This window comes from Sciurus vulgaris (genome assembly GCF_902686455.1).
Source record: "Sciurus vulgaris genome assembly, chromosome: 1".
In the NCBI taxonomy this organism is placed as follows: domain Eukaryota; kingdom Metazoa; phylum Chordata; class Mammalia; order Rodentia; family Sciuridae; genus Sciurus; species Sciurus vulgaris.
This window is the reverse complement of record NC_136461.1, coordinates 161855293-161880777: the sequence shown is the minus strand read 5'-3', so window position 1 is coordinate 161880777 and position 25485 is coordinate 161855293. Positions and strand designations below refer to the sequence as shown.

General features: G+C 35.2%; 1 protein-coding gene across 4 annotated transcripts in view; it reads right to left on the bottom strand.

Moving 5' to 3' along the window:
* WWP1 (WW domain containing E3 ubiquitin protein ligase 1) overlaps nt 1-25485 on the bottom strand; it is a 104926-nt gene that overhangs the window by 34139 nt on the left and 45302 nt on the right. For all 4 annotated transcript variants that reach the window (XM_079143760.1, XM_079143762.1, XM_079143763.1 and 1 more), the window contains 2 exons: nt 24886-25070; nt 11780-12119 (listed from right to left, as the gene is read on the bottom strand). In XM_079143760.1, the coding sequence (XP_078999886.1) occupies nt 11780-12119; nt 24886-25070 (525 nt within the window). The remainder of the gene's footprint in view (nt 1-11779; nt 12120-24885; nt 25071-25485) is intronic.

The window sequence follows — 25485 nt, the reverse complement described above, 5'->3', positions numbered from 1 at the left end:
ATTGACTCCTGCTTTTATTTTTGTGCTTTGGGAGTCATGTTAAGGATGTCTGGTCCTAAGCCAACATGATGAAGATTTGGACCTATTTTTTTTCTTCTATAAGGTGCCAGGTCTCTGGTCTAATTCCAAGGTCCTTGATTCATTTTGAGTTGAGTTTTGTGCAGGGTGAGAGATAGGGGTTTAGTTTCATATTGCTGCATATGGATTTCTAGTTTTTCCAGCATCATTTGTTGAAGAGGCTATCTTTTCTCCATTCTTATGTTTTTGGCACATTTGTCTAGTATGAGATAACTGTATATATGTGGGTTTGTCTGTGTCCTCTATTCTGTACCATTGGTTTACTTGTCTGTTTTGGTGCCAATACCATGCCATTTTTGCTACTATTGCTCTGTAGTTTAGTTGAAGGTCTGGTATTGTGATACCACCTACTTTGCTCTTCCTGCTAAGGACTGCTTTAGCTATTCTGGGTCTCTTATTCTTTCAAATGAATTTCATGATTGCTTTCTCTATTTCTATGAGGTATGTCATTAGGATTTTAATTGCAACTGCATTGAATCTGTACAGTGCTTTTGGTAGTATGGTGGTCATTTTGACAATATTCTTCCTATCCAAGAACATGGGAGATTTTTCCATCTTCTAAGTTTTTCTTTCACTTCTTTCTTTAGTGTTCTGTAGTTTTCATTGTAAAGGTCTTTCACCTCTTTTGTTCGATTGATTCCCAATTTTTTTTTTTTTTGAGACTATTGTGAGGAGTATTTTTCCTAATTTCTCTGTCAGAGGATTCATCACTTATGAATAGAAATGTATTAGATTTATAAGTGCTGATTTTATATTCTGCTACTTTACTGAATTAATTTATGAGTTCTAGAAGTTTTCTGGTGGAATTTTTCTGCTCCTCTAAATATAGAATCACATCATCACCAAATAGTGATAGTTTGAGTTCTTCTTTTCCTATTCGTAACCCTTTAATTTCACTGTCTGTCTAATTGCTCTGGTTAGTTTTTCAAGGACAATATTGAACAGAAGTGGTGAAAGAGGGCATCCCTGTCTTATTCCAACTTTTAGGGAGAATGCTTTCAGGTTTTCTCCATTTGGAATGATGTTGGCCATGGGCTTAGCATAGATGGCCTTCACAGTGTTGAGGAATGTTCCTACTATCCCTAGTTCTTCTAGTGTTCTCAGCACGAAGGGTGTTATATTTTATCAAATGCTTTTTCTGCATCTATGGAAATAACCATGTGATTCTTGACTTTAAGCCTGGTGATGTGTTAATTACATTTATTGATTTCCGGATGTTGATCCAACTTGCATTCCTGGGATGAAACCCATTTAATCACAGTGCACTCTCTTTTTAATATGTTTTTGTATGGGATTTACTAAAATTTTGTTAAGAATTTTTGCATCTATGTTCATTAGGAATATTGGTCTGAAGTTTTCTTTCCTCCATGTGTCTTTCTCTGGTTTTGGTATCAGGGTGATATCAGCTTCATAGAATGAGTTTGGAAGGGTTCTCTCCTTTTCTATTTCATGGAATACTTTGAGGAGTATTGGAATGAGCTCTTCTTTGAAGGTCTTGCAGAACTCAGCTGAGAATCCATCTGGTCCCGAACTTTTCTTTGTTGGTAGGCTTTTGATGACTTCTTCTATTTCATTGCTTGAAATTAATCTACTTAAATTGTGTATGTCCTCCGGATTCAGTTTGGGTGGATCCTATGTCTCTAGAAACCTGTCAATGTCTTATAGATTTTCTATTTTGTTGTAGTGTAGATTTTCAAAATAGCTTCTAATTATGTTTTGTATTTCAATAGTGTCTGTCATGATATTTCCTTTTTCATTGTGAATTTTAGTAATTTGGGTTTTCTCTCTCCTCTTCATTAGTATGGCTAAGAGTTTATCATTTTTTTTATTTTTTCAAAGAACCAACTTTTTGTCAGTTTTTTTAATTGTTTCTTTTGTTTCAATTTCACTGGTTTCAGTTCTGATTTTAATTATTTCCTGTCTCCTATTACTTTTGGCGTTGATCTCTTCTTTTTCTAAGGCTTTGAGCTATAATGCTAGGTTGTTTATTTGTTGACTTTTTCTTCTTTTATTGAATGTGCTCCATGCACTGAGTTTTCCTCTTAGTACTGCTTTCACAGCATCCCAGAGATTTTGATATGTTGTATCATTGTTCTCGTTTACCTCTAAGAATTTTTTTATCTCCCCCCTGATGTCTTCTGTTATCCATGCATCATTCAATAGCGTATTATTTAGTCTCCAGGTGTCAGAGTAATTTCTATTTTTTATCATTGATTTCTAATTTTATTCCATTATGATCTGATAGAAGAGAAGGTAGTATCTCTATTTTTATGTATTTGTTAAAAGTACCTTTGTGGCATAACATATGGTCTATTTTAGAGAAGGATCCATGTGCTGCTGAAAAGAAAGTATATTCACTCATTGATGGAAGGAATTTTCTACATATCTGTTAAGTCTAAATTATTGTTTGTGTTACTGACTTCTATGGTTTCTTTGTTCAATTTTTGTTTGGAAGATCTGTCCAATTGTGAGAGAGGTGTTAAAAGTCACCTACTATTACTGTGTTGTGATCTATTTGGTTTCTGGAATTGAGAAGGATTTGTTTACCGTACATGGATGCACCATTGTTTGGGGCATAAATATTTATGATTGTTATGTCTTGCTGATTTATGCTTCCCTTAAACAGTATGGAATGTCCTTCATAAAATATCCCTTCTGACTAACACTGGCTTGAAGTCCACTTTATCTGATGTAAGGATGGAAACCCCCCACTTTTTTACTGAGTCCGTGTGCATGGCATGTTTTTTCCCATCCTTTCACCTTTAGTCTGTGGGTATCTTTTTCTGAGATGAGTTTCTTGAAGGCAGCGTATTGTTGGGTCTTTCTTTTTAATTCAATCTGCCAGTCTATGTCTTTTGATTGATGAATTTAGGCCATTATCATTCAGAGTTATTACTGAGCTATGACTTGTATTCTCAGTCATTTTGGCTTATTTTTGGTTTTTAACTTGACATGGTTTCTCCTTTAATTCCAATACCTCATCCTGAAGTGAGATATCAATATTAGCAGCACACCATACAAACAATATGCAACCTTAACCCAAATAGTTCCTATTAAGATATTAACCATATTGTCTTAATAAACAGAGATGATGAGTTCAATTATTATCTACAGCATAACTAATAGGTTTGCAATAAGGACCACAATTTCTAATGGTGGACAAAGAGGATGGGGAAGGGTGTAGAATATAATGTTAATGAGAAAAGAAGTGAGTCTATAGAGGTACTATGCCGTAGGAATAGTGAAAGTGGGATTAAAAGAAACTGGCTGTTAGCATGAGAAATGTGAGAAAGAGTCTCCAAGAAAACAGATAGGTAGGAGGAAAATAGAGTGAGAAAAATAATAAAAGAAAAGAAAAATTGGAATAATAATAGATATAACAGGAATAATTGTAATAATACTACTAATAGAAAAAATTCTACAATAAAACTACACTGTACTGTTCAAACCTCCTAGTCTTCAACAGCCTGATGCCTGGGAGTAACTTCATAATGCAGTATTCCAAGAAGCGTGCTATCCTACAGGGGATGGTGGCCTCCAGGTAGGGAATAATCAATGACAGCCAGCAGAGGCAACCCCATGTGTTGACAGACGGTCAGCCATAGTGCAGGTGCTAGAGACTTCGGGCTCCGGCCGGGTCTTGGTGCTGGAAAAGGCGGATGCTGGGCCTGATGGCTGGGCCAGGTCTCCGCGTGGGATGCAAGATGATTTCTCTGTATGTCTTCAGACAGGTAAGTCTTCTGAACTCCTATGTGCTCTTCCAGGAAGGATCCTGAGGTCTGAAGTCTCAAATAATCAAAGAGGATGCTAACTTTCTGACACCATGCAGTGTTGGTATTGGTTTGTGTCATTGGAGAAGTCCAACCACCTCCTGAGAGTCCCTTTAAGTTGCCTTCTGTCTCTGAAATCACCAGGCCAAATGCTGCATCTCTTGACTTTCACCCTAGAATAATTTACTTTGGGGAGCTTATCAGAAATAGCTTTGGAAGAATCAAGGGCAGTGTGTCTGTGTCTTTCTCTTTTGGTGCTAGAGATCAACCCAGGGCATCCACTATGCTAAGTACTCTCTCTAACTACTGAGCAACAACCCAGATCCTATCTTTTACCTATTTTCTTGAGGAAGTCTTACCCAAAAACATGATGGGCCACACTAGCTTTTGGTTATCTGGTAAAATGTTTTGGGGGGAACATACATATATTCATCTCTAGACATTGTGCTTATGAAAATCAATATTTTAGAAATGTTTGACTTATTCAGGGTCTTGCTATAAGTTGCAGAGGCTGACCTTGAATGTGTGCCTGAGCCTCCCAAGTAGCTGGGATTACAGGTGTGCACCACAATACCTGGCTTTATGTAGATACTCATATAAAAAGAGAAAAACTCCTGCCTTCCCCCTATACTTTGCCTGGGGATTAGTGGGTATGCCATGTACCCAGTTGTCTTCTGCTGATATTTTAAGGTTGAGCATGGTGGCACATACCTATAATCCCAGTGACAAGGGAGGCTGAGGCAGGAGGAGTGCGAGTTTGAGGCCAGCCTGGGCAACTTAATGAAGTCCTATCTCAAAGTGAAAAACAAAAAGGTCTGGCAATACAGCTCAGTGGTACAGTGTCCCCAGATTCAAGTACCAGTAAAGTGACTGGGGGGTGGCAATCTCAGGACAGAAAATCCCTGGCCCACAGGGAAGAAGCCTGGCCAATTTCATTAACTGCTCATAGAATCCTGTTCCAGTATGCCCTTTGGTAAGGTGAGGACAACTTGCTGAGCTAAGATTCCACCACTTGGAACCTGGTATTCCCAAGAGTGAATTGCCAATATGTAGGTGGTGACTTGAGCAGGCCTTGGGCAACAAAGAGGGAAGAAGGTACTTGGTGGGGAAAATAATACAGGGGTAAGGAGGATACCCTGGCTTTTTCTATGTGACTCACAGTGAAACTTCACCTGCAAACATAAAACATTTTTTCCTGGAATTTAGATTCAGTCTCTCCCATCTCACTAAAACATTAGATTACAAATTCTCAAAACTACTACTAAACAAAAACCTTATTTTTTTAAAGTAAATTCTTAAAAATTTTATGAAATATATTAGAAAAAATATTTTTTTAAAAGTTAGTGCCTGGTAAGCAACTGGTTTCAAACTTGTAAAATGGGGTAAATGGGGAAACTACTGCTTCCACATAAACCACAACCCAAGTTACTTTCCCACATCGCCAATTTCTGTCTCCACTAACTCCCTCTCATCAGCAGATCAACCTTTATGTCTTTTCCATTTTATAAAACAAAACAAAAAACTACCCTCAGGTTCTGTACCTTTTCTGGACTACCTGTCTAGCATTCCTCTTTCCCTGTATTCTTCAAGAATTTTCTATCCCACTTTCTCCTCTTTCATTCATTCCCAATGATAGTGATCTGAATACAGCTCTCATTATTCCCTGACACAACTTCATTAACAAGGTCAATAATAAATAACCTCTTTGTAATTATATTCACTGGGTGTTCTTCAGTTCCTTTAATTTTTCAGTAGTCCCCTCCTTTTCTCCCCCATCCCGACAGAACCCAGGGTTTGTGCATGCTAAGCTAGTGTTCTTCCACTGAGATATACCCTATGCCCTCCTCCCCTTTCAGCAGCTTTTGACCTCACTAACCATTTCTTTCACTGGCATTTACAAGCCAGATCTTTTGCCTAATTACTCAGTCAAAATCATTTAATCCAGCAATACTTCACTTATTTAACAAATATTTATTGAGAAACTGCTAATATGGTAGGTATAATTTCAAGCACAAGGAATACAGAAATAGACAAAATAAAATCCCTTTTCAGTCCAGTGGAAAGCAAATAGTCAATGACATATAAATACATGCCATGTAGTAATTTTAAGTGTTAAAAAACAGATTACCCCCTGCTCAGGGACTGGAGTTGTGGCTCAGTGGTAGAGAGCACTTGCCACGCACGTGTGAGCCCTGGATTTGATACTCAGCATCATATATAAATAAATAAAAGATCCACTGACAACTAAAAAAATATTTTAAAACCTCGCTCAAAAGAGTTCAAACTAATTCCATTTGTAGTAGTAAGTTTTAGAACAGAGAAAACAAACCTGTGGTGGGGAAAAAAATGGAATAGCGATTGTCTGAAAAGGGAGCGTGAGTCAATTTTTTGAAGTGATGGTAATGTCCTATGACTTAAGGAGTTAACAGAGTTTACATTTATTAAAAATCCATCAAAACAGTACATGTGAGACTTATACTTGTCCTTCTATGTAAATTTCACCTAAAATTTTTAAGCAAATACTGAATTCTACAGTTAATGATATGTATGCTGAAGTACTGAAGAGTAAAACATACTGATATGTACAACTTAATAGAAATGCATTTTAAAATTAGATACGCTAGGCACGGGTGGTATATATCTGTAGACCCAGCTACTCAGGAGGCTGAGGCAGGATGACCTCAAGTTCCGAGGCTAGCCTGGGCAACTTAATGGGATCCTGTCTCAAAATAAAAATAGAAAGGTCTAGGATATAGCACAGTGGTAGAGTGCTTGTAAAGAATGTATGAGGCCCTGGGTCCAATCCCTAGTACCACCCAAAAGAAAAAAAAAAGAAAATTAGATGGATAAAGAGATAGATATGAGATAAAGCAAGTCTTTAGGCAAGGTCATGCATGGCAAAAACACCAAAATGACATCACCAGGTTAGAATACTCTTCTTCAGATACGTCCCTGGTGTATGTCATGTGGTAAGAGCAACTGGATGCCCTACAAACACATAACACTGCCTCCTCATTTTCCTGCCAAGTCCAAAGCTTTATTCATTATTTCAATCAAATATACCACCACCCAGCTACCTAAGTACAGGGACAGGGAAAGATCCAGAACCTATTTTTAATCTCTCTGAAGAAGCAACCCAATACTAATACACTTGTCTGTTTTTCCAGACCTTTTCCAGGGCTTTTAATAAGATTTTGAAACATAGGATTTTTCATTTTATCTATGTATCTCTATATAAAGGGAACCAAAATTAAAACTGGGGAGTAAAGAATTATTTAACAAATGAACTTGGAGCACCAGTTCTCAAGTTGGCTACATAATACATTATAGCAAAGTCTTAAATGCCTGTAATTATATCATGTAGCTAATTAAACAACCTAGTAAATCAACACAGAGGAAACACGCGAACAAAGATTTTTATGCAAAAAAGGAAAGATGATGTACAATTGAAATTTGCTATCTAAGGGTTACACAACCAAGAACTGCCTACACCAGAAGAATCCACTCTTTCTACTCTTATACTTCCCCAAGTCTCATTACTAAGATCCATATTAACACTACTTTAGAAGACTAGCATCTGCCTCACTTAAAAGTTTCCTTCAAGTCTCTCCTGGATTAATGGTTTTTAAACTTTTTTTGATCATAGCTTACAGAGTGAGAAATATATTTTATATAATTATCTCTGTGTATACTAGGCTGCTATTTATCTACAGATTTAATATATACAAGCATATCAAAAGAGCAAACTTTTCTTTTTTAAAAATTTATTTGTTCTTTTTAGATATATATGACAGTAGACTGTATTTTGTATATTAATCATATATGGAATATAACTTATTCTAATTAGATCCCATTCCTGTGGTTGTACATGATGTGGAGTTACACTGGTGCTGTCTTCCTACATGAACACAGGAAAGTGATGTCTCATTCATTCTACTGTCTTTCCTATTCCCATCATCTCTCCCTTCCCTTCAATCCATTAGCAGGCTAGGAAATCTGAACTGAGGTTTTTTTTTTTTTAAGCTTTTTTTTTTCATACGTGTATACATGGTAATAATGTCTGTCTCATTCTATCATTCTTCCATCTCCACTCCCCACCCGACTCTCTTCTGCGTAATCCAAAGTTCCTTCATTCGTCCCCACCCACCCCCAACTATGGATCAGCATCCACTTACCAGAGAAAACATCTGGCCTTTGTTTTTTGGGGATTGGCTTATTTCACTGAGCATGATATTCTCTAATTCCATCCATTTACCTGCAGATGCCATAATTTCATTCTTCTTTAAGGCTGAGTAATATTTCACTGTGTGTATATACATTTTCTTTATCCATTCATCTGTTGAACGGCATCTAGGTTAGTTATATAGTTTAGTTATTGTGAATTGAGCTGCTATAAACATTGACGTGGCTGCGTCACTGTAGAATGGTGATTTTAAGTACTTTGGGTATAAGCCAGCAATTGGGATAACTGGGTCAAATGGTGGATCCGTTCCAAGTTTTCTATGGAATTTCCTTCCTGCTTTCCAGAGTAGCTGCACCAATTTGCAACTCCACCAACAATGTATGAGTATACATTTCCCCACATCCTCTCCAACACTTATTATTGCTCGTATTCTTGATAACTGCCATTCTGACTAGAATGAGATGAAATCTTAAGAGTAGTTCTGATTTGCATTTCTTGAATTGTAAGAGATAATGAACATTTTTTTCATCTTTGTTGATCGACTATATTTCTTCTTCTGTGAAGTGTCTGTTCAGTTCCTTAGCCCCTTTATTGATTGGATTTTTTTTGGTGTTAAATTTTATATACTGGAGATTAGCACTCTATCTGAGGTGCGTGTAGTAAAGATTTTTCCCCATTCTGTAGGCTCTCTCTTCACATTATTGTTTCCTTTGCTGAGAAGAAGCTTTTTAGTTTGACTTCATCTCAATTATTGATCCTGCTTTTATTTCTTGTGCTGTAGGAGTCTTGTTAAGGAAGTCAGGTCCTAAGATGACATGATGAAAATTTGGGCCTACTTTTTCTTCTATTAGGTGCAGGGTCTCTGTTTAGTGCACAAGTCCTTGATGAACTCTGAGTTGATTTTTGTGCAGGGTGAGAGACAGTGGTTTAATTTCATTTGTTACATATGGATTTGCAGTTTTCCCAGCACCATTTGTTGAATAGGCTACCTTTTCTACAATATATATTTTTGGCACCTTTGTCTAATATGAGATGAATGTATTTATGTAGGTTTGTCTCTATGTCTTCTATTTTGTACCATTGTTCTACCTGTCTATTTTGGTGCCAATACCATGCCATTTTTGTTACTTTTGCTCTGTAGTATAGTTTAAGGTCTGGTAGTGTGATGCCTCCTACTTCACTCTTCTTGCTAAGGATTGCCTTAGCTATACTTCTGGGTCTCCCATTTTTCCAAATGAATTTCATGATTACTTTTTCTAGTTCCATGAAGAAAGTCATTGGGATTTTAATAGAAATTGCACTGAATCTGTATAACACTTTTAGTAGTATGATCATTTTGACAATATTTTATTCTGCCTCTCCAAGAGCATGGGCTATCTTTCCATCTTCTAAGATCTTCGAATTCTTTCTTGAGTGTAGTTTTCATTGTATAGGTCTTTCACCTCTTTTGTTAGATTGATTCCCAAGTTGGTTTTTTTTTTTTTTTTTTTTTTTTTTTGAGGCTATTGTGAATGGGGTAGTCTCCTAATTTCTCTTGCAGTGGATTCAAAGCTTATATATATAGAAATGTGTTAGACTTATGGGTATTGATTTTACATCCTATGCAAAATTTCTTATTTTAGACTATTATTGACTTATTTCAAATACTGATCATAACCTATTAATAGATTGCAAACCACAATCTGAAATTCATCTAAATAATTGCCAATTCTCCTAATACAAAGACCATAAATAGCAGCTACCGGTGTACTGAAGCATTTATTTGGCTCCCACAGAATTTTTATGTACTTGCTGTTTTGAACTGGAATGCTTGCTTCCTTCATTTATAAAACAGCCTATATGCTATCCTAACATCCCCTCCTAACTCTCAATCTGTTCATAATCACTGAAAAAATGATCTTAATAAACTGAAAATATGACCATGCCACTTCCTGCTTAAAATTATGTAATATTTATTCATGGTTTTTCAGAAAACCTACCAAAACCCTTAGCAGACATACAAAATTCTTCATGTGACTATTAACTCTTAACATTAACTATTAACTATTAACATTATATTCCTTGTTTCCTCCAATGCTAAACAAAACTACAACAAAACACTAATTCCAGGGTTCAATATACACATTTCATGGATGCTAGCAATCTGAAATATGCAAATGGCTCTTCTGAGGATGAAACTTTTTACACTTGTGCCAATTACTTGATTGCTTAACTTCTACTCTTCTTTCAGAAATCCACTCAGGTGTCATCTCTTTCAGAAAATATTTGTTGACCTCAACAGCATCAGTTACTCTTCCTAACCCAACTCTGCTATGCTCCTTCCCACAGCATCCTACATGTTTGCATCATAATGACTGGCACACAAGAAAAGGGAATAAAAAGCTACTGAAGGTAGCAGAAATAAGAAAAGAGATTTTTGAGGGGAAATGTAAGATAATGTATAGTCAGAAGTGCTTACAGGAAACACAAGAAGGAATGTATAGAAAGCAGATGAAAATCAGCTCAGAGAAAAGTCGGGTTTGGACATCATTAAAAAGTGCCGTGAGAGGGCGAGATCTACTGGGGACATGCACACAACAACAACAAAGGCTGAAACCACAAACAGTGGGCAAAATCAAATGAACGAGAAAAGAACACTAAGAAAAAATGGTTCCAAAGTAGGAAAGGAGTATGAACATAATTACATAAGAAAACAAGGTCAATAAGGTACTCAGAGACCTCTAGAAGTGTGGTTACAACAGCTATGAGTTGACGTTCTGTCTATTATGTCTTGAAAACACTGTATATATTTTTATTACAGTACAAACTACATCATATACACATTTTCAAGTCTGAACCTATAAATAAACTTATTGAATATAGAAACAATGAATAATTAATTTAGTTATTAACAGAGCCAAAACTAAAAAAAAAATTTTAAAAACACCTAAGTAGCAGGGCACCATGGGACATGCCTGTAATTCCAGCAACTCTGGAGGCTAAGGCAAGAAGATTCCAAGTTCAAGGCCAGTCTCAACAACTTAGTAAGGCTCTAAGCAACTTAGCAAGACCATGGTCTCAAAATAAAAAATAAAAAGGGTAAATTTAAATAAATAAATAAATAAATAAAAATAAAAAGGGATGCGGGCGTAGATCAGTGGTAGAGCACTCCTGGGATCAATCCCGAGTACCAAGTAAGAAGAAAAAAAATCTACTAATATGGAAGAGATGACCAAATGGAACACACATATAGAATACTCTTTAAAGAAAATTATGGGGAGCTAAGAAATTATAGAGGGAACCTTAAAGGAGATTATGAATTACTAAGCAGCAATGAAAAGTGGTTCATAATAGAGCCAGTTGTCAGGATTATGTAACTATCACCAGCACTCAATATTAGTGGGGGGGGGGGAAAGGTTAGTTGTTCTCAAGTATGAGGTCTGGAGAGCAGACCACAAAGAAAAATAGAACACTGAAGTTATTATAGTGTCATGATCACTCTCATTAAAAAGTCAAAATCAAATCCAGAGGTCTACGCAAATTAACATCTCTTTTCCCTTTATATTATGTATACTTTAACTAGATGAGCAATTGTTCTTAGTTCCAGAAAGTACTTGTGCTTGGCATAAATTGTGAAAATCAGATTCCAACTTAAGATTTCAAATTTCTGAACAACAGAAACATTTTATATACATATTCAGTAGTTACATATCACCAAAAAATTAGTACTTAAATGGAAGTCAAACTTAAATAAAATTGTTCAACATACCCTGATGGCAAAGATTCTGTGTTGGCACTTCCAGACTGCTGCCGTACAGATTCCACACACCCATCTGGCTGCCTTAATTTGTCAAAAGCAGAACTATTTCCAGAATTAGAGGAGTCAGGGTCTAAAATGCTCCTAGCTTCAGATCCCAATTCTGTACTGACAGAAGGAATACATTCACTGTGCTCTGAGGAAACCAGACTCTCTTGTATCTCTTGATCGGGAGGATCTTCAATGGAAGTGCTAGTGTAATTTGAAGTCACGGTGGTTTCTTCAGATGCTAATTGAGTACCCATGGCAGAAGCATTATCAGTTGGTGCAGGTGAGGATGATTCTTGATTAACTGAGAAGGGAAAATTAATAAGATGATCTACGAAGTATAATGACAAAGCACCCAATTACCTAGTCAATCAATTACACTACATCAGAGCCTAATTCGGACTGAGCAATAAGCAATATACCAGGTACCGATGAAATGAAAATAAAATTATGATTATTATTTTTTTATACCTCTCATTTTAAGAAAAATAATAATCAAATTTTAAGTATATATAATCAACTTCAGGAAAGAAAAACCAAACATTAGGATAACAAATGTTTTCCCTCCAAAACATCAATTCTAATAGAAAGTCTAAATGGGCAATATAAAAATGATCCCTTTAAACTTTTCTTCTTGTATACAAATGGTAGCTAATATCAGAACCACTTCTTTGCCTATAGGAAATATATAATGGCATTAATTCTTAAGAAGTACAATAGGGAACTGTAAAAAGATCCATGAACTCATTCACTTTCTGAAGAAATAACACAGTACTGAGACTGGTCTACTGGTGAGTACTGGTGATGTAATTTCCATAATTTTTATTTTAAGTATAACTGATCCATTTCAACTATGTGTCACTATAAAAGTGAGTCAATTAAAACTGCAAGGAAAACACATTATTGAACAAAATCTATCAGAGGATTCTACCTCAAAGTTCTAATGAACTGGTGTAGGGGGATGTAATTAGGCAAATTAAATCTTCAGGTAGTTTTTAAAAGAAAAAAAAACTTAATAGTGAAAAGGAGAGAAGACTGCATTATTCAAGGAATCAAATGTGAAACAACAGAATAAATCAAGTGCTGTAACAAATAAGGAGGAGAGAATGGCTTGGGGAGAAGGGTTAGAAAACAATAGTGAAACAGAAGAAATAAAATATCTACAGAGCTACTTTATACCCAATACTGTTAAGGTATTATGGAGAAATACAAAGAGACTATGCAAAGAAAGACTGAATTCCCATGTCTCTTTTATGTGTTCACTTAAAAATACTATTTTATTTGATTTTCATTCTTTCAAGGTGTGAAAAATTATTTTCCACAAAAGAAAGAATTATCACTAATCTTTCCAAAGCAAAATAACATTAAATGGGAAGAGAAATATTTGAAGAAAGACGTTATTGCGTCCAAGAAACAGTCATACACCTTGGTGCACAATGCAACATAGCACATGAAACAATTATTAGAAACAGAGGAAGAAAATTAAATGAAAACTTTATCAATCACTCAAGGCAACACTTCTCTCTCACACATAATTCAACAAGTTCTCTCAGCTCTTCTCTGTCTTTACCATTACACTCTAGTTCACCATTTCTTGCTTACACTATTTTAAAAAAAACTATCTGACTACCTCTTCTCTCTTCCAACTACAATTCATTCTGCCAACAGCAGCTGAAGTAATCTCATTAAAACCTTGTTCCTCTGAATAAACATGCCAACAGATTCTCATTATAGCTGGGCATGGTGGCCCAAGTCTGTAATCCCAGCAACTAGGGAGGCTAGGCAGGATGATTCTAAGTTCAAGGCCAGTCTCAGCAACTTTGCAAAGGCCTAAGCAACTTAGTGAGATCGTGTCTCAAAATAAAAACGAGAAAGAGTTGTTGATATTGGCTCAATGGTTAAGCCCCCTGGGTTCAATCTCTGTTGCCAAAAAAAAGATTCCCATTGCAAGCAGAATAAACATCAAAGTATTACAAAGTTTTTACCACAACCTAATCCACAGCTATATCTGACTTCTTACAAGGGTTGTCCTTCTGTTCTTTGAATAAAACAAAATCCTTCCCGTGTCAGGAATGTGAACTTACTTTCCTTTGGTCTTAGAATACTTCAAGACAGGTTTCTTCTCATGGTTCAAATCCACGCTTCCTACACCTTCAGCAAGGCAGTCCTTGAACACCTTAATTAATGTTGTACACACCCACCCTCATTCTATGTTGCATATTATACTGATTCTTTTCTTTCCTCATGTTTTGAAATTATGTTTTTAAATTTTTCATTAAGTTTGGAGTGAAAAAGTTTTGTCAAACTTGTTCTCTTTTGTTTTCCCAATAGCTAAAAAAATGACTGACATATGTAAGCTATAAATATTTGCTGAATTAATAAAAGACAAATCACAAAGGAAAAATTGAATATACCTGTCTTGAAACTATGCAGATAAAAAACAAAGCATTAGAAGACACATTAAAAATATGAGAGAACTAATAACCTAAATCAATAAACTTGGTCTAAATTTTGAAGTTAAAGGCAGTTATACATATTTGTATAATATGTGTAACTGTATACATATCATACACATTTTTGGAGAAGCTTGAATGTGTAGAAGACAAAAAGAAAATCTCCAATTCTACAATCAGGTGGCTACATTCTGATTATAACTCAACTAAAGTAGAAATAAACATAACAAAATTCAACTTACTGAAATATTTACTAAAAGTCTGGCAGAAACTGCTTTCTACTTCTCAAGGATTGTCTTTGATGAGAAGACTAGTTCTTATACTTCCATTAAAATGGTAACTTGCTTAGAAGATTAAAAAATGATAATTATTATTAAGTTAAAAGGACATGAAAATGAAATCACGAACTTTAGAGGAATTAATGACAATGAAAACACCTATGTCAAATGATACTGGACATGGCCAAAGCAGTACCCAAGGCTAGAATAAAGAATGGTAATAAATAACCTTACAATTCAATTATAGAGCCAGGGTAGAAACAAAGAGGTTGAAGGAAATGAATCAAAAACTGATAAAACAGACCAGAACTTCCTAAACTACCTGAGAGGAGTCAACTGGGATCTTTCTGAAAAATTGTATCTCAGTTTCCATCCTAGATTTTAAAAAACTCTAGGGGAAACCTGTACAGAAGGGCCTGGGAATCTATATCTTAAACAAATGCATCAGAAAAATTGGAGAAACCATGAAATATAGATTGCCAAGTTTTGTAAATAAAAAGAAAAAATTTAAAAGAGCAATCAAGGTAGAAATGGGAAAGGCAACAAACAAATTGACACCATTCACCTTAAAGGCACCAGACTCAAGACAGGTTTTTGAGAAAATTCTATGCGACTTTAATGAATTGGATGATTCCGAGGTTATTTAAAGTGTTATATGAGGACAGAAAAAGAGAAAGGTAGCTTTCCAACATTCTGTGAAGGTAATACAACTCTTTCAAAACTAAAATTGAACAACAGCAGCCCAAGAAAACCAGAGAGCAACATCATATATAAATAAATTCAAAGATGTTCAATATTAGGGAATTAAGTTAAGAAATCTACTATGGTAACAAATTACTAGATAAAGATTTTGCGATTGTTTTTAGTACAAACCAAAAGGTGTTAAATAAAATATTGAGGATATACTTGAGAAAGAAATTATGGTATACCCACACAGTAGAATATTATTTAGTGTTAAAAATAAATATTAACCCTCAAAGGACACTGAGGAACCTAAGTGCCCATTGCTAAGTCAAAGGAGTCAATCTGAAAAGTCCACAATCTGTATGATTCCAACTATATGACATTCTGGAAATGGCAGAGCTACAGAGACAGTAGAAAGATTAGTGGTTTCTAGGGACTGGGGGAAAGATACACAGATGACGAACAGGAATTTTGGAATAATGAGAACTATTCTGCATGATACTGTAATGGTGTGCACATGATAATATGCATTTGTAAAAATGCACATAAAACCATTACACACAGAGTGAATTTTAAACTATGGACTTTAGTTAATGACAATTTATTAGTAATTCATTAATGGTCCACTGGTTGTAACAAATGTGCCACAGTAATGTAAAATGCTCATAATAGTAGGGGAAATTCTGACTTACATTCAGGGGATACTTGGGACTTTTGTATTATTTGCTCATTTTTTCTTCTAAATCTAAAACTGTACTAAAATATAAAGTACATTAATTTTAAAAAGCTGGCCAGAGATAATTTATTTCAATTAAATAACTCAATAAACATTTGTTAGCCTATACTAACTGTGTTAAGAAGCCACAAAAATATCTTTGATTGGAGGGATTACTATTCATATACATCAGTGGTTCTCAACTGGGAGAGACTTTGCCTGCCCTGCTCTCAGGAAACACTTGGTAATGTCTAGAGATGTATTTGTCATATCTTAAGGGGAGGGGGTGAAATTACTGGTACCCACTGATCAGGAATACTCCTAAACACCCTGAAGTGCACAAGACAACCCCCAATGACAAAGAATTTGCTAACTTGAAATGCCAATAGTGCTGAGGTTGAGAAACTCTGACACACATATACCCAGATATCCAGCAGTGTCCAACCTTGTGCTGTTTATGCAAAATAAAGCCCTATTGACAAATGTGTATAAGGATGAATGAATTGACAAATTCACAAGGGAAGGTAAACAGAAATGAAAGGAAAATGACCAGGGTCATAGGTTTCCTACTTGTGAAGGGAATATGAAGAATCATATACAAGCAAATAATTAAAACCTTATGTGACAGATCCAAGATGGCAAAATAGAGGTTGTGTTTCTAGATACTTCATAGTGTGAAATCAAGAAAGCAGACAGGCAGATTCTTTGCAAAGTGGGTAAACAAACAAACAAAAAAAGGGTGGGAGGACTTCACTGGAACCTAAAAGTAGACATTCAAAGCAGACCAGGGACACAAGAGGTTGAACATAATAAAATAAGGAAAAAATCCTCAGTGGCACAGTCGCTGCCACAACCAGGCCAGAAGCTCCAGCCAGAGAGGTCCCTCAGTGAGCACAGTAGAGGGATAAAGGAATTAAAGGAACACACATTTTTGGGAGGCCCAAGGTATGTCTTGGTACAGAGCATTTAGACACCAAGGACACTGCCCAACAAACCTGAACTACTTGCTTCACGATATCCCTATGTGGGGAAAGAAGTCAAAATCTCTCCAGACAGCAGCATCCGGGAAGAAAAAGAACGGAACCATTTTGAAGCTTCTGTGCAGAAGGGGCCGGAAACTGAGAAAGCCAATTACTGGCAAACCTGAGTTTGGCCTGCAATATAGGCCCAGTAAACACACACTGCACAACATAGAGTGTGCTTAAGTGATCAGGAGAAAATCAAAATGTGGAGAGAGGGTTATACAGGGCTGGTCATGGAAACCCACCTGCCTCTACCCCTCCCGGTCCAATCCAACTGCCTGAAGGACCAGCTGGAAGAGACATATCTGGCTGAGAACTCAGAGGCAGGGCCGGAAGAAATTGTTTGGAGACTGAACCCAGGACCAGGAAACACGGGGTCTTTAGGTGACATAGGAGTAGGCTCCCCCACCACACAAGTGGAACCCAAGGGAGATTCCTGGGGTAAAGTCTTCCAGCATGAACCAGCAAATACTGGGCGGTGGAGGTGCGCTGATTTAAAATCTCCAGACCAATGAGCACTCAGGAAAGAGCCTGGCTCCCACCTAAACCTAAACCCTGCCTTCAGGAATTCTGCCTACGGAGATTACCTCTCTCACTCCAGCAATCCAGAGGGTGGAGAATCAAACTTCAGAAGACCCCACCTAAAACTTCTAAGAGAAGCCGAGAATATTTTGAACTATAACAGAAAGAATTCTTTAACTTTTCATCATGACTTTTTTTTTTTTTTCTTTCTTTCCTGTTTCACTATTAGTGACCTTAATGGTACATGGACATTTATACAGTCCTATTTTTTTTTTTCCCTCATCTCTAGCATTTTTGAAGCCAGTAATTTTACGTGGATTATTTTTTTAAGAATTAGAATGTTTGATTAGTATATTTTAGTTTTGCTTTGTATTCTTTTATTTTTACTTTTAATTTTTTAAAAATTTTTGCTTTATATATATATTTTTCTCCTACCTACCAATTTCCCTTGATTCTCTTTTCTTCTGCTAACAGACAATCTCTACTGTTCTCTTTTAGTCTTTAATCTTTTACTTCTGTCTTTCCTCCTCCCGCCTCCTAATCATCCCTGTCTACATGTCCTCATAATCTCCCTGTGCACCATTTGAAAATGTAAACCCTTTGGCAAATTTGCTGTTCTTACTATAGGCAATAACTGATCATATAATTTCTGTTTATTGTGATAACACTGTAGACATCATAGTAGGAACTACTTGGTTTAATGCTATAAACTGTTTGCATTGGTTATTATTATTTGTCTCCCCCTAAACAGTGAGGTACCAGAAACCTTCAGGGACACTCTAAGTCCACAGGATAGAAACTCTACTGCCTCAGAGATCAATACTGTTAGATGGGTAGACACAACATGAAAAAGAACAAATCACCCCAAGCAAACCAAGATACTCCAATAACAGAACCCATCAACATCACAGTGGAAGTACTGTCAGAGGAGAAATTTAGATTGTACATAGTTGAACTGATCTGTGAAGTAAAGGATGATGTAAGAGAGCAGATACAGGTAGCAAAAGATCACTTTCAATATAGAGATTCTGAAAAATAAACAAAAACAGAAATCCTTGAAATGAAGGAAACAATAAACCAAATTAAAAATTCATAGAAAGTATCACCAACAGATTAGACCATTTGGAAGACAGAACCTCAATCAATGAAGACAAAATATACACTCTTGAAAACAGTTACCGCAAAACAATGTTAAGAAACCACGAACAGAACTTCCAAGAATTATGGGATAACATGAAAAGACCACATTTATAATTTATCAGGATAGATGCAGGCACAGAGATACAAACCAAAAGAATGCACACTCTTTTCAATGAAATAATATCAGAAAATTTCTCAAATCTAAAGAACGAAATGGAAAAGCAAATACAAGAGACTTATAGAACCCAAATGTGCAAAAATCACAACAGACGCACATCAAGGCACATTAAAATGAAAATGCCTAACATACAGAATTAAAGATAGAATTTCAAAGGTTGTAAGAGGAAAAACATCAGATTACATGCAGGGGAAAACCAATACAGATCTCAGCTGATTTCTCAATTTAGACCCTCAAAGTTAGGAGATCCTAGAATTGAACATATACCAAGTTCTAAAAGAAAATGAATGGCAACCAAGAATCCTATATCCAGCAAAATTAAGCTTCAGATTTGAAAATTAAAAACCTTCCATGAAAAATAAAAAGAATTCACAACCAGAAAGCCTGCACTTCAGAATATTTTCAGCAAAATATGAAGATGACAAAAACTAAAAATGAAAAACCAGCAAAGGGAGGAACATTAAAGGAATAGTCAATCAAAGAGAAACTAATTCAAGTTAAAAACTAGAAATAAACCAAAATGACTGGGAACACAAATCATATCTCAATAATAACAATAACATTAATGACCTAAACTCATCAATCAAAAGGCACAGATTGGCAGATTGGATTAAAAAGGAAGACCTAACATATTCTGTATATATGAATATAGAGTTAATATTATATATCAGCAGTTACACATGGATATTTTTGATGGATAAGCAATATTGTTATATGTGAAATCTGGGTTATGCCTATGGAAATGAGTATATATATGTGTGTGTGTATATATACATATATATACACATATATACATATATGTAAAATCTATGGTTTTATGTGAATATGAATTTATATCCCCAAATTCAGATACATTCATGTAAAATGTTATAGTTTATATGTATAGAGGTTTCTCTGAGGTGTATTGGTAGATATATGACTAATGTAGAAAAATAGGGTTTAGAAACAACATTTTTATACATTTATAGGAATACAAATATGAATATACATGTAAAAATATACATGAAAATATTTAAGGGGATATAAATTTGTATGTAGTTATTTTTCTTTTGAAATGGATGTTTATTATTTGTTTCAGTTTGAGTTTATAATTATGTAACTGAATATATATGAAAATGCTGGAGCAGGAATTTGGTTGTTGTTAGTATATATTCACATATATATTAATGTATATAAACATAGGAATATATATGTGAAAATATACATGGATATTCAATTAAAAATCAAAAATTATATATATATATCATGTGATAGGCATGATAGTAGAAGCTTTTGCAAAACATCTCATTACCTCCTCCACAAGATAGATCACGTTCACTGACTTGGGTATTTTTTGTTTGTTTGTTTTTGTTTTTGTTTTTGTTTTAAAGAAACGGGGTCTTCCTATGTTGCCCAGGCTGGTTCCAAACTCCTGGGCTTAAGCCTCAGCATTCCAAGTAACTGAGACTACAGTGGCACCATCACACCCAACTTGACTTTGTTTCTTAAAGAACATATCCCAAATTTCACTTTCAGTCATTATGACTTTTGAAGTCACAAGAAACACTTCCTTAATTTCATGTTTAATCTTTGAGAAGTTTTACATGGACTTTATGATATATCCATCTCATGGTACTAAGCAGCTGTTCCTCATTCTAACAGTTCTTTTAGGTAAATAAGAAAAAGGCAGAAACACTGGAGTGTCTGAATACCATTTGGTTTGAGTATGTTGGCTCCCAAAGGCTGATGTGCTTATAAGCTTGGTCCTTGGTGTGCTAGGAGGCAGATCTAGAAGTGGCACCAAGAGAGAGGAGATTGGGTCATTGGGGATGCTACTTTGGAAGGGTTTAAGGTAGGTCTTGTGGAACCTTGTGAGTTGCTGAGAGAGTAAATTGTTATAAATGAGCAAGTCTGACCTCTTAGTCACCTCTGGCTTCCTGTTTAGCCAAGTGATCTCTCCCTTTGGTATGTACTTCTATCAAGAAGTCATCCATCCTGGCCTCCAGTCCTTCACTAGAAGTCAAACAAATAGGACTACTTGGGCTGGAGGTATAACTCAGCAGTAGAGCATTTGCCTAACATGCATGAGGTCCCGGGATTAATCCCCAGTACTGTCACTCTCACACATACACACACACACAAATGGGGCTACTCTTGAACTTTCAGCCTCCAAAACTGTGAACCAAATAAACCCTTTTTCTTTATAAGTTACCCAGACTCAGGTATTTTGTTACAGTCACAGAAAATAGACTAATAATACATTATTTTTACTCCCATTTATAACAATGATATGAAAAACAGCTATATGCACATACACTGTAAGTTTCTTCAAATGTCTATTCACACTTGAGAGACTGATGTGTCTACAAAGTGAACAGAACACAAGAGAGTCCCATAGTAATAGTGTGCTTCTTTATCTTAACTATAATGGCAATTATAGGGCTGGGGATGTAGTTCTGTGAAAAATGCTTGTTTTTGCCTAGCATGTGGGAGGTCCAGGGTTCAACTCCCAGGTAACAAAACAACAACAACAACAACAAAAAAAAGTTAAAATGGAAGTTAAATAGTACAGAACTACAGACAAACACACACACACACACATACACACACAGTACAGGCAGAACTGGAAAAATGTGAACAAGTTCTGGGGATGGTTACCTACATCAAAGTCCTGAATTTGATTTTATAATGTGCTTATCTACGGTGTTTGAACAGGTTACAACTCTCAATGTATTTAAAATTCTTCAGAATAAAAAGCCAAGAAAAAGTCTAATAAATTTATAAAACGTGTTCTTCATGAAACTTACCATACTGAGCTCTGATCTACTAATAAAATAATAATATGTAGAAAAATTCATTTCATACTAAAAGTTAGGGGTATGAGAATAAAGTGGAAAATATATACCTACCATTGTTGAAGGACTATGGTAGATGGTTTTTATTTACTATCTCATTCAATATTCAAAAGAGTCTGGGAAGTATTTAAATAAGAATATTATCCTCTTTATAAATGGAGGAGCTAAATATTGAAGATTTCTCCCAGATCACAGTTAACATTTTAGGTGACTGAGCTCAGTCCTGGCTGAAGCTAAATATAGTATCTTTTCACTACATCACAACTGCTTCCCATTGTAGCCTAAAATAACTACTAATATATGCCAACTAAACCTGTCAAATGGATCCTCTTAGTCAAGGTTTGAAAAGAAAGGAAGGGAAAAGCCCTCACTCATTTATAATGCTGTGAAAAGATACTGTATGTCTTAAATTCCTTATACTGGTCTACCATCCCTTATCTGAAACCCTTGTGGTCAGGTGTGTTCCAGAATCATTACTTTACAGAATTTAGATGTTATATAACACATATATTATATATCACACTGATACCAGAGCAGGTTAGGGGCCATACATTGTTATTTGGGTGACTTTATAAAGGAAATGGTTTTATTGAGCTCACAGTTTGGGAGGTTCAAGTGCATGGCATCAGCATCAGTTCAGCCTGGTGGAGGATCTCATGGCAAATGGGAAAGCATGTGGGAAAAGGGATCATATTTCCAGGCAGGAAGTCAGAGAGCAACCAGCTGGTCAGGCTCCCACTTATGACCAATTCACTCTCATGAGAACTAACTCTGAGTCCCAGCAGGACTACCTTAATCCTCTCTGAGGGAACACCTCCAATGAGCTAAGCTCCGACCACTAGGTCCCACTTCTTAAAGGTCCTGCCATCTCTCACATTAAGCTTCCAACACGTGAAATTTTGAGGGGCAAATCACATCTAAACTACAGATAGGAAATTAAATATAACGTTATACATAGAATATGCACACACAACCCCCCTTACCCCACAACTCCAACAACAAAAACTGACTTTAAAATCCTTACTTTTAAAAATGAATACCATCTTGTACCAACATCTTAAAGAGATAGGGATAGATAACCCATCCCTTGAAAAGATACCTGAATTCATCCTCCTTGTAAGGGAAGAGCAATCATACAAAAGGCAGCAGTTACATGTTGCTACCAAAGTAGGTTCTGGAAGCCTTTGTAGACCAGCCAACGGAATGGTGGCAGTTGGATTGTTTTGTCACACAACACCAACAATAATCAGAGAAGATGAAAAGGTTGGAGCAATACTATGTGAAGCCTATCATAGTATAAAAGATGAACATTACCCCCTTTGAGACACTATAAAAACTACATACATCAAAGTGAACAAGAAAGCAGTGTACGGTTGAGAGACTCAAAGCTGAATGTTAGTCACAGATTTTCTACTTCCTCGTTATAATCTCTCTGTGCTTTAGTGTCTTCGTCAGAGAAAAGAGGAATATATTGATATCTATTGCAAGGAGTTATTGTGAGAGCTAATTCATTTCATGGATATGCAGTATATAAAACATGTATAGCACAAATGTTAGCTATCATTATTTTTATTCAGATACCCTAGATTACCTTATGATTATTATGAATATCACGGGAATTAGTTATGACAGAGCTTTCATTTCTAGTTCCTCACATGAGAATTTTATTTTTACCTTGAAATTCCAGGCAAGGATAAGTAAGAGAAGAATGTGAAAAGTGAATTTATTCCCCTTTGAAAGAGTCTATAAAAGTATTTGACATGCTAGAGAATTTATGTAAGAGATTCCTACAATGAGAAGAGCCTTAGTTAATTCCTTCCCCCTTTTACATCAACACCTGACTATGCCCAAGTGCTAAAACATACAACTAAAAGTAATGGTGGATGGATATTTTCACCGATCTATTCAAACAGCTAAATGTTTTAGTAATAAGAGCTAACCCATCAAATTCCAAATACTTTAAATGAAGGAAGATGACAAGAAGGACATAGAAAGGTGATATAATCCTTTCTGGAATGAACATTCAACATTTCCATTTTATTCTTTTCCTTAATCAAGAGTGGACTTAATAAGTGGCCCTGTTATTTAATTACTGCCAGAAAGAATGGAACTGGCTAATCATTCTGAATCCAAAGATAAACCCATATAATAAATCAAGTCATTCATTTGGTCACATAAGGATGAAAAGATGTTTTGATTTTTGATTTTTTGTTTTGTTGTTTTACAACCTCTTTTGAGAGTTCACAAGGAAGTTACACTGCTTAAAATATAAATTTTTAAAATGGATAACAGGATTTTTTTCTCCATGTTTATGTGGTTTTGTTTTTTTAGTGTGGATAACTATTTGATAACTTAAAAAGCTTTCCCAACTAAAAAGCATTGGCTTCATGCCTTTTCGTGAAGAACTCTGACACCCAGATAAATCTTTTTACTATGTGATATTAAAAAAAAAAAGGTACTGGTTTTTGTACAGCTATTAATTCAAACTGTATTTTTAAAATTGCAAAATTTAATTTCAAGATTAAGCAAATACCCATAAGCAAGCTGAGTATTTAGAATGTGTAGTTATGACTACCCAAAGAATGATTTTTAATTGACTTGTATATGAAGATAAATCATTCTACACTGAAGATAGAGAATATTAAGCAGAGTTCTATGAAACTCACTACTGTATTTGCTCTTGGAATAAGGGACCAGGTTATGTGGTTCATATTATGTTGTCAATTCAGAAAAATCAAAAAAAGATTAGAAAGAAAATGTTCTTTAAATATTTCTTCTATAATAGAGTAATTCTTAATTTGAAGAAATATAAAACTTTCTGATAGTTCTATCAAACCATAGTACTTTTTTTTTCCCATGTTAGGTACTAAGGATAAAAAGAAGCACTTATACATTAAAAGACAATTAAAGAAATCATTCATTACTAAATCAATGCTTCACTAAAGTTCCTTCAGAAACATATTTTATATCATGAATTAAATGGTATTTTGTGGCATAAAGCCCAAGATCGAGCTATCACAAAAGCATTCACTTAGTAAAATATGTTGTTATCTCTAATATATTTTTGGAATATCTTCCTAAATAATCTAGAAAATTTTAAATTCAGAAAATATTCAGGAAGTATAATTTAAAACTTACTATCACAGAATAGATTAAGAAAGACCGCACAATAAGGGAAGTATAAGCATAGACAAACTTAATTTAGTTTGCATTTAAACAATGTGTCATAAATAGCAACACTTACCAGTGTCATTAGTAGGCTCAGATATGAGTGTTTTGGGGGCTGGTGTATTTTTGGGTCTGGCAGCAACCTGAGATGGAGATGAAGGTGTGTTGTCTCCATTAACTACATACGAACAGCATGAGTTTTGGACAACAGTGCTTGTAGGTACATGATTATCTATTCCATTACTACTCTCAACAGCCAACCTTTAAAAAGAAAAAGTATTACTTCAATAACTTAAGTATGATTAAATGACTTTTCATTAGAATTTTCATGGAAAACATTTACTGAGTTAACATTCAAGTAAAGAGATAGGTATTAAGACTGATTAACAAAGTTATGGCCTACTTTTATTACCACTAAAGTTTATTTTCAGTTTTAAGTATTTCAATACTAGCAGTCAAAAAAAATACTAATATAAAAATATACTAAATCCAAATGAATTCAGGTCCTCAAAATAATGATCCAGTTGTACATTTTAATATTTCAGTCTAAGAATATAAGCCTATTTTTAATGCTCTGAATGTAGTTTCAAAAAAAAACTCATGAAATTTATAAAAACAAATTTGAAGCTTATAATTTTATTCAATAATGAAGAATAAGCTGAAATGTCTAAATATT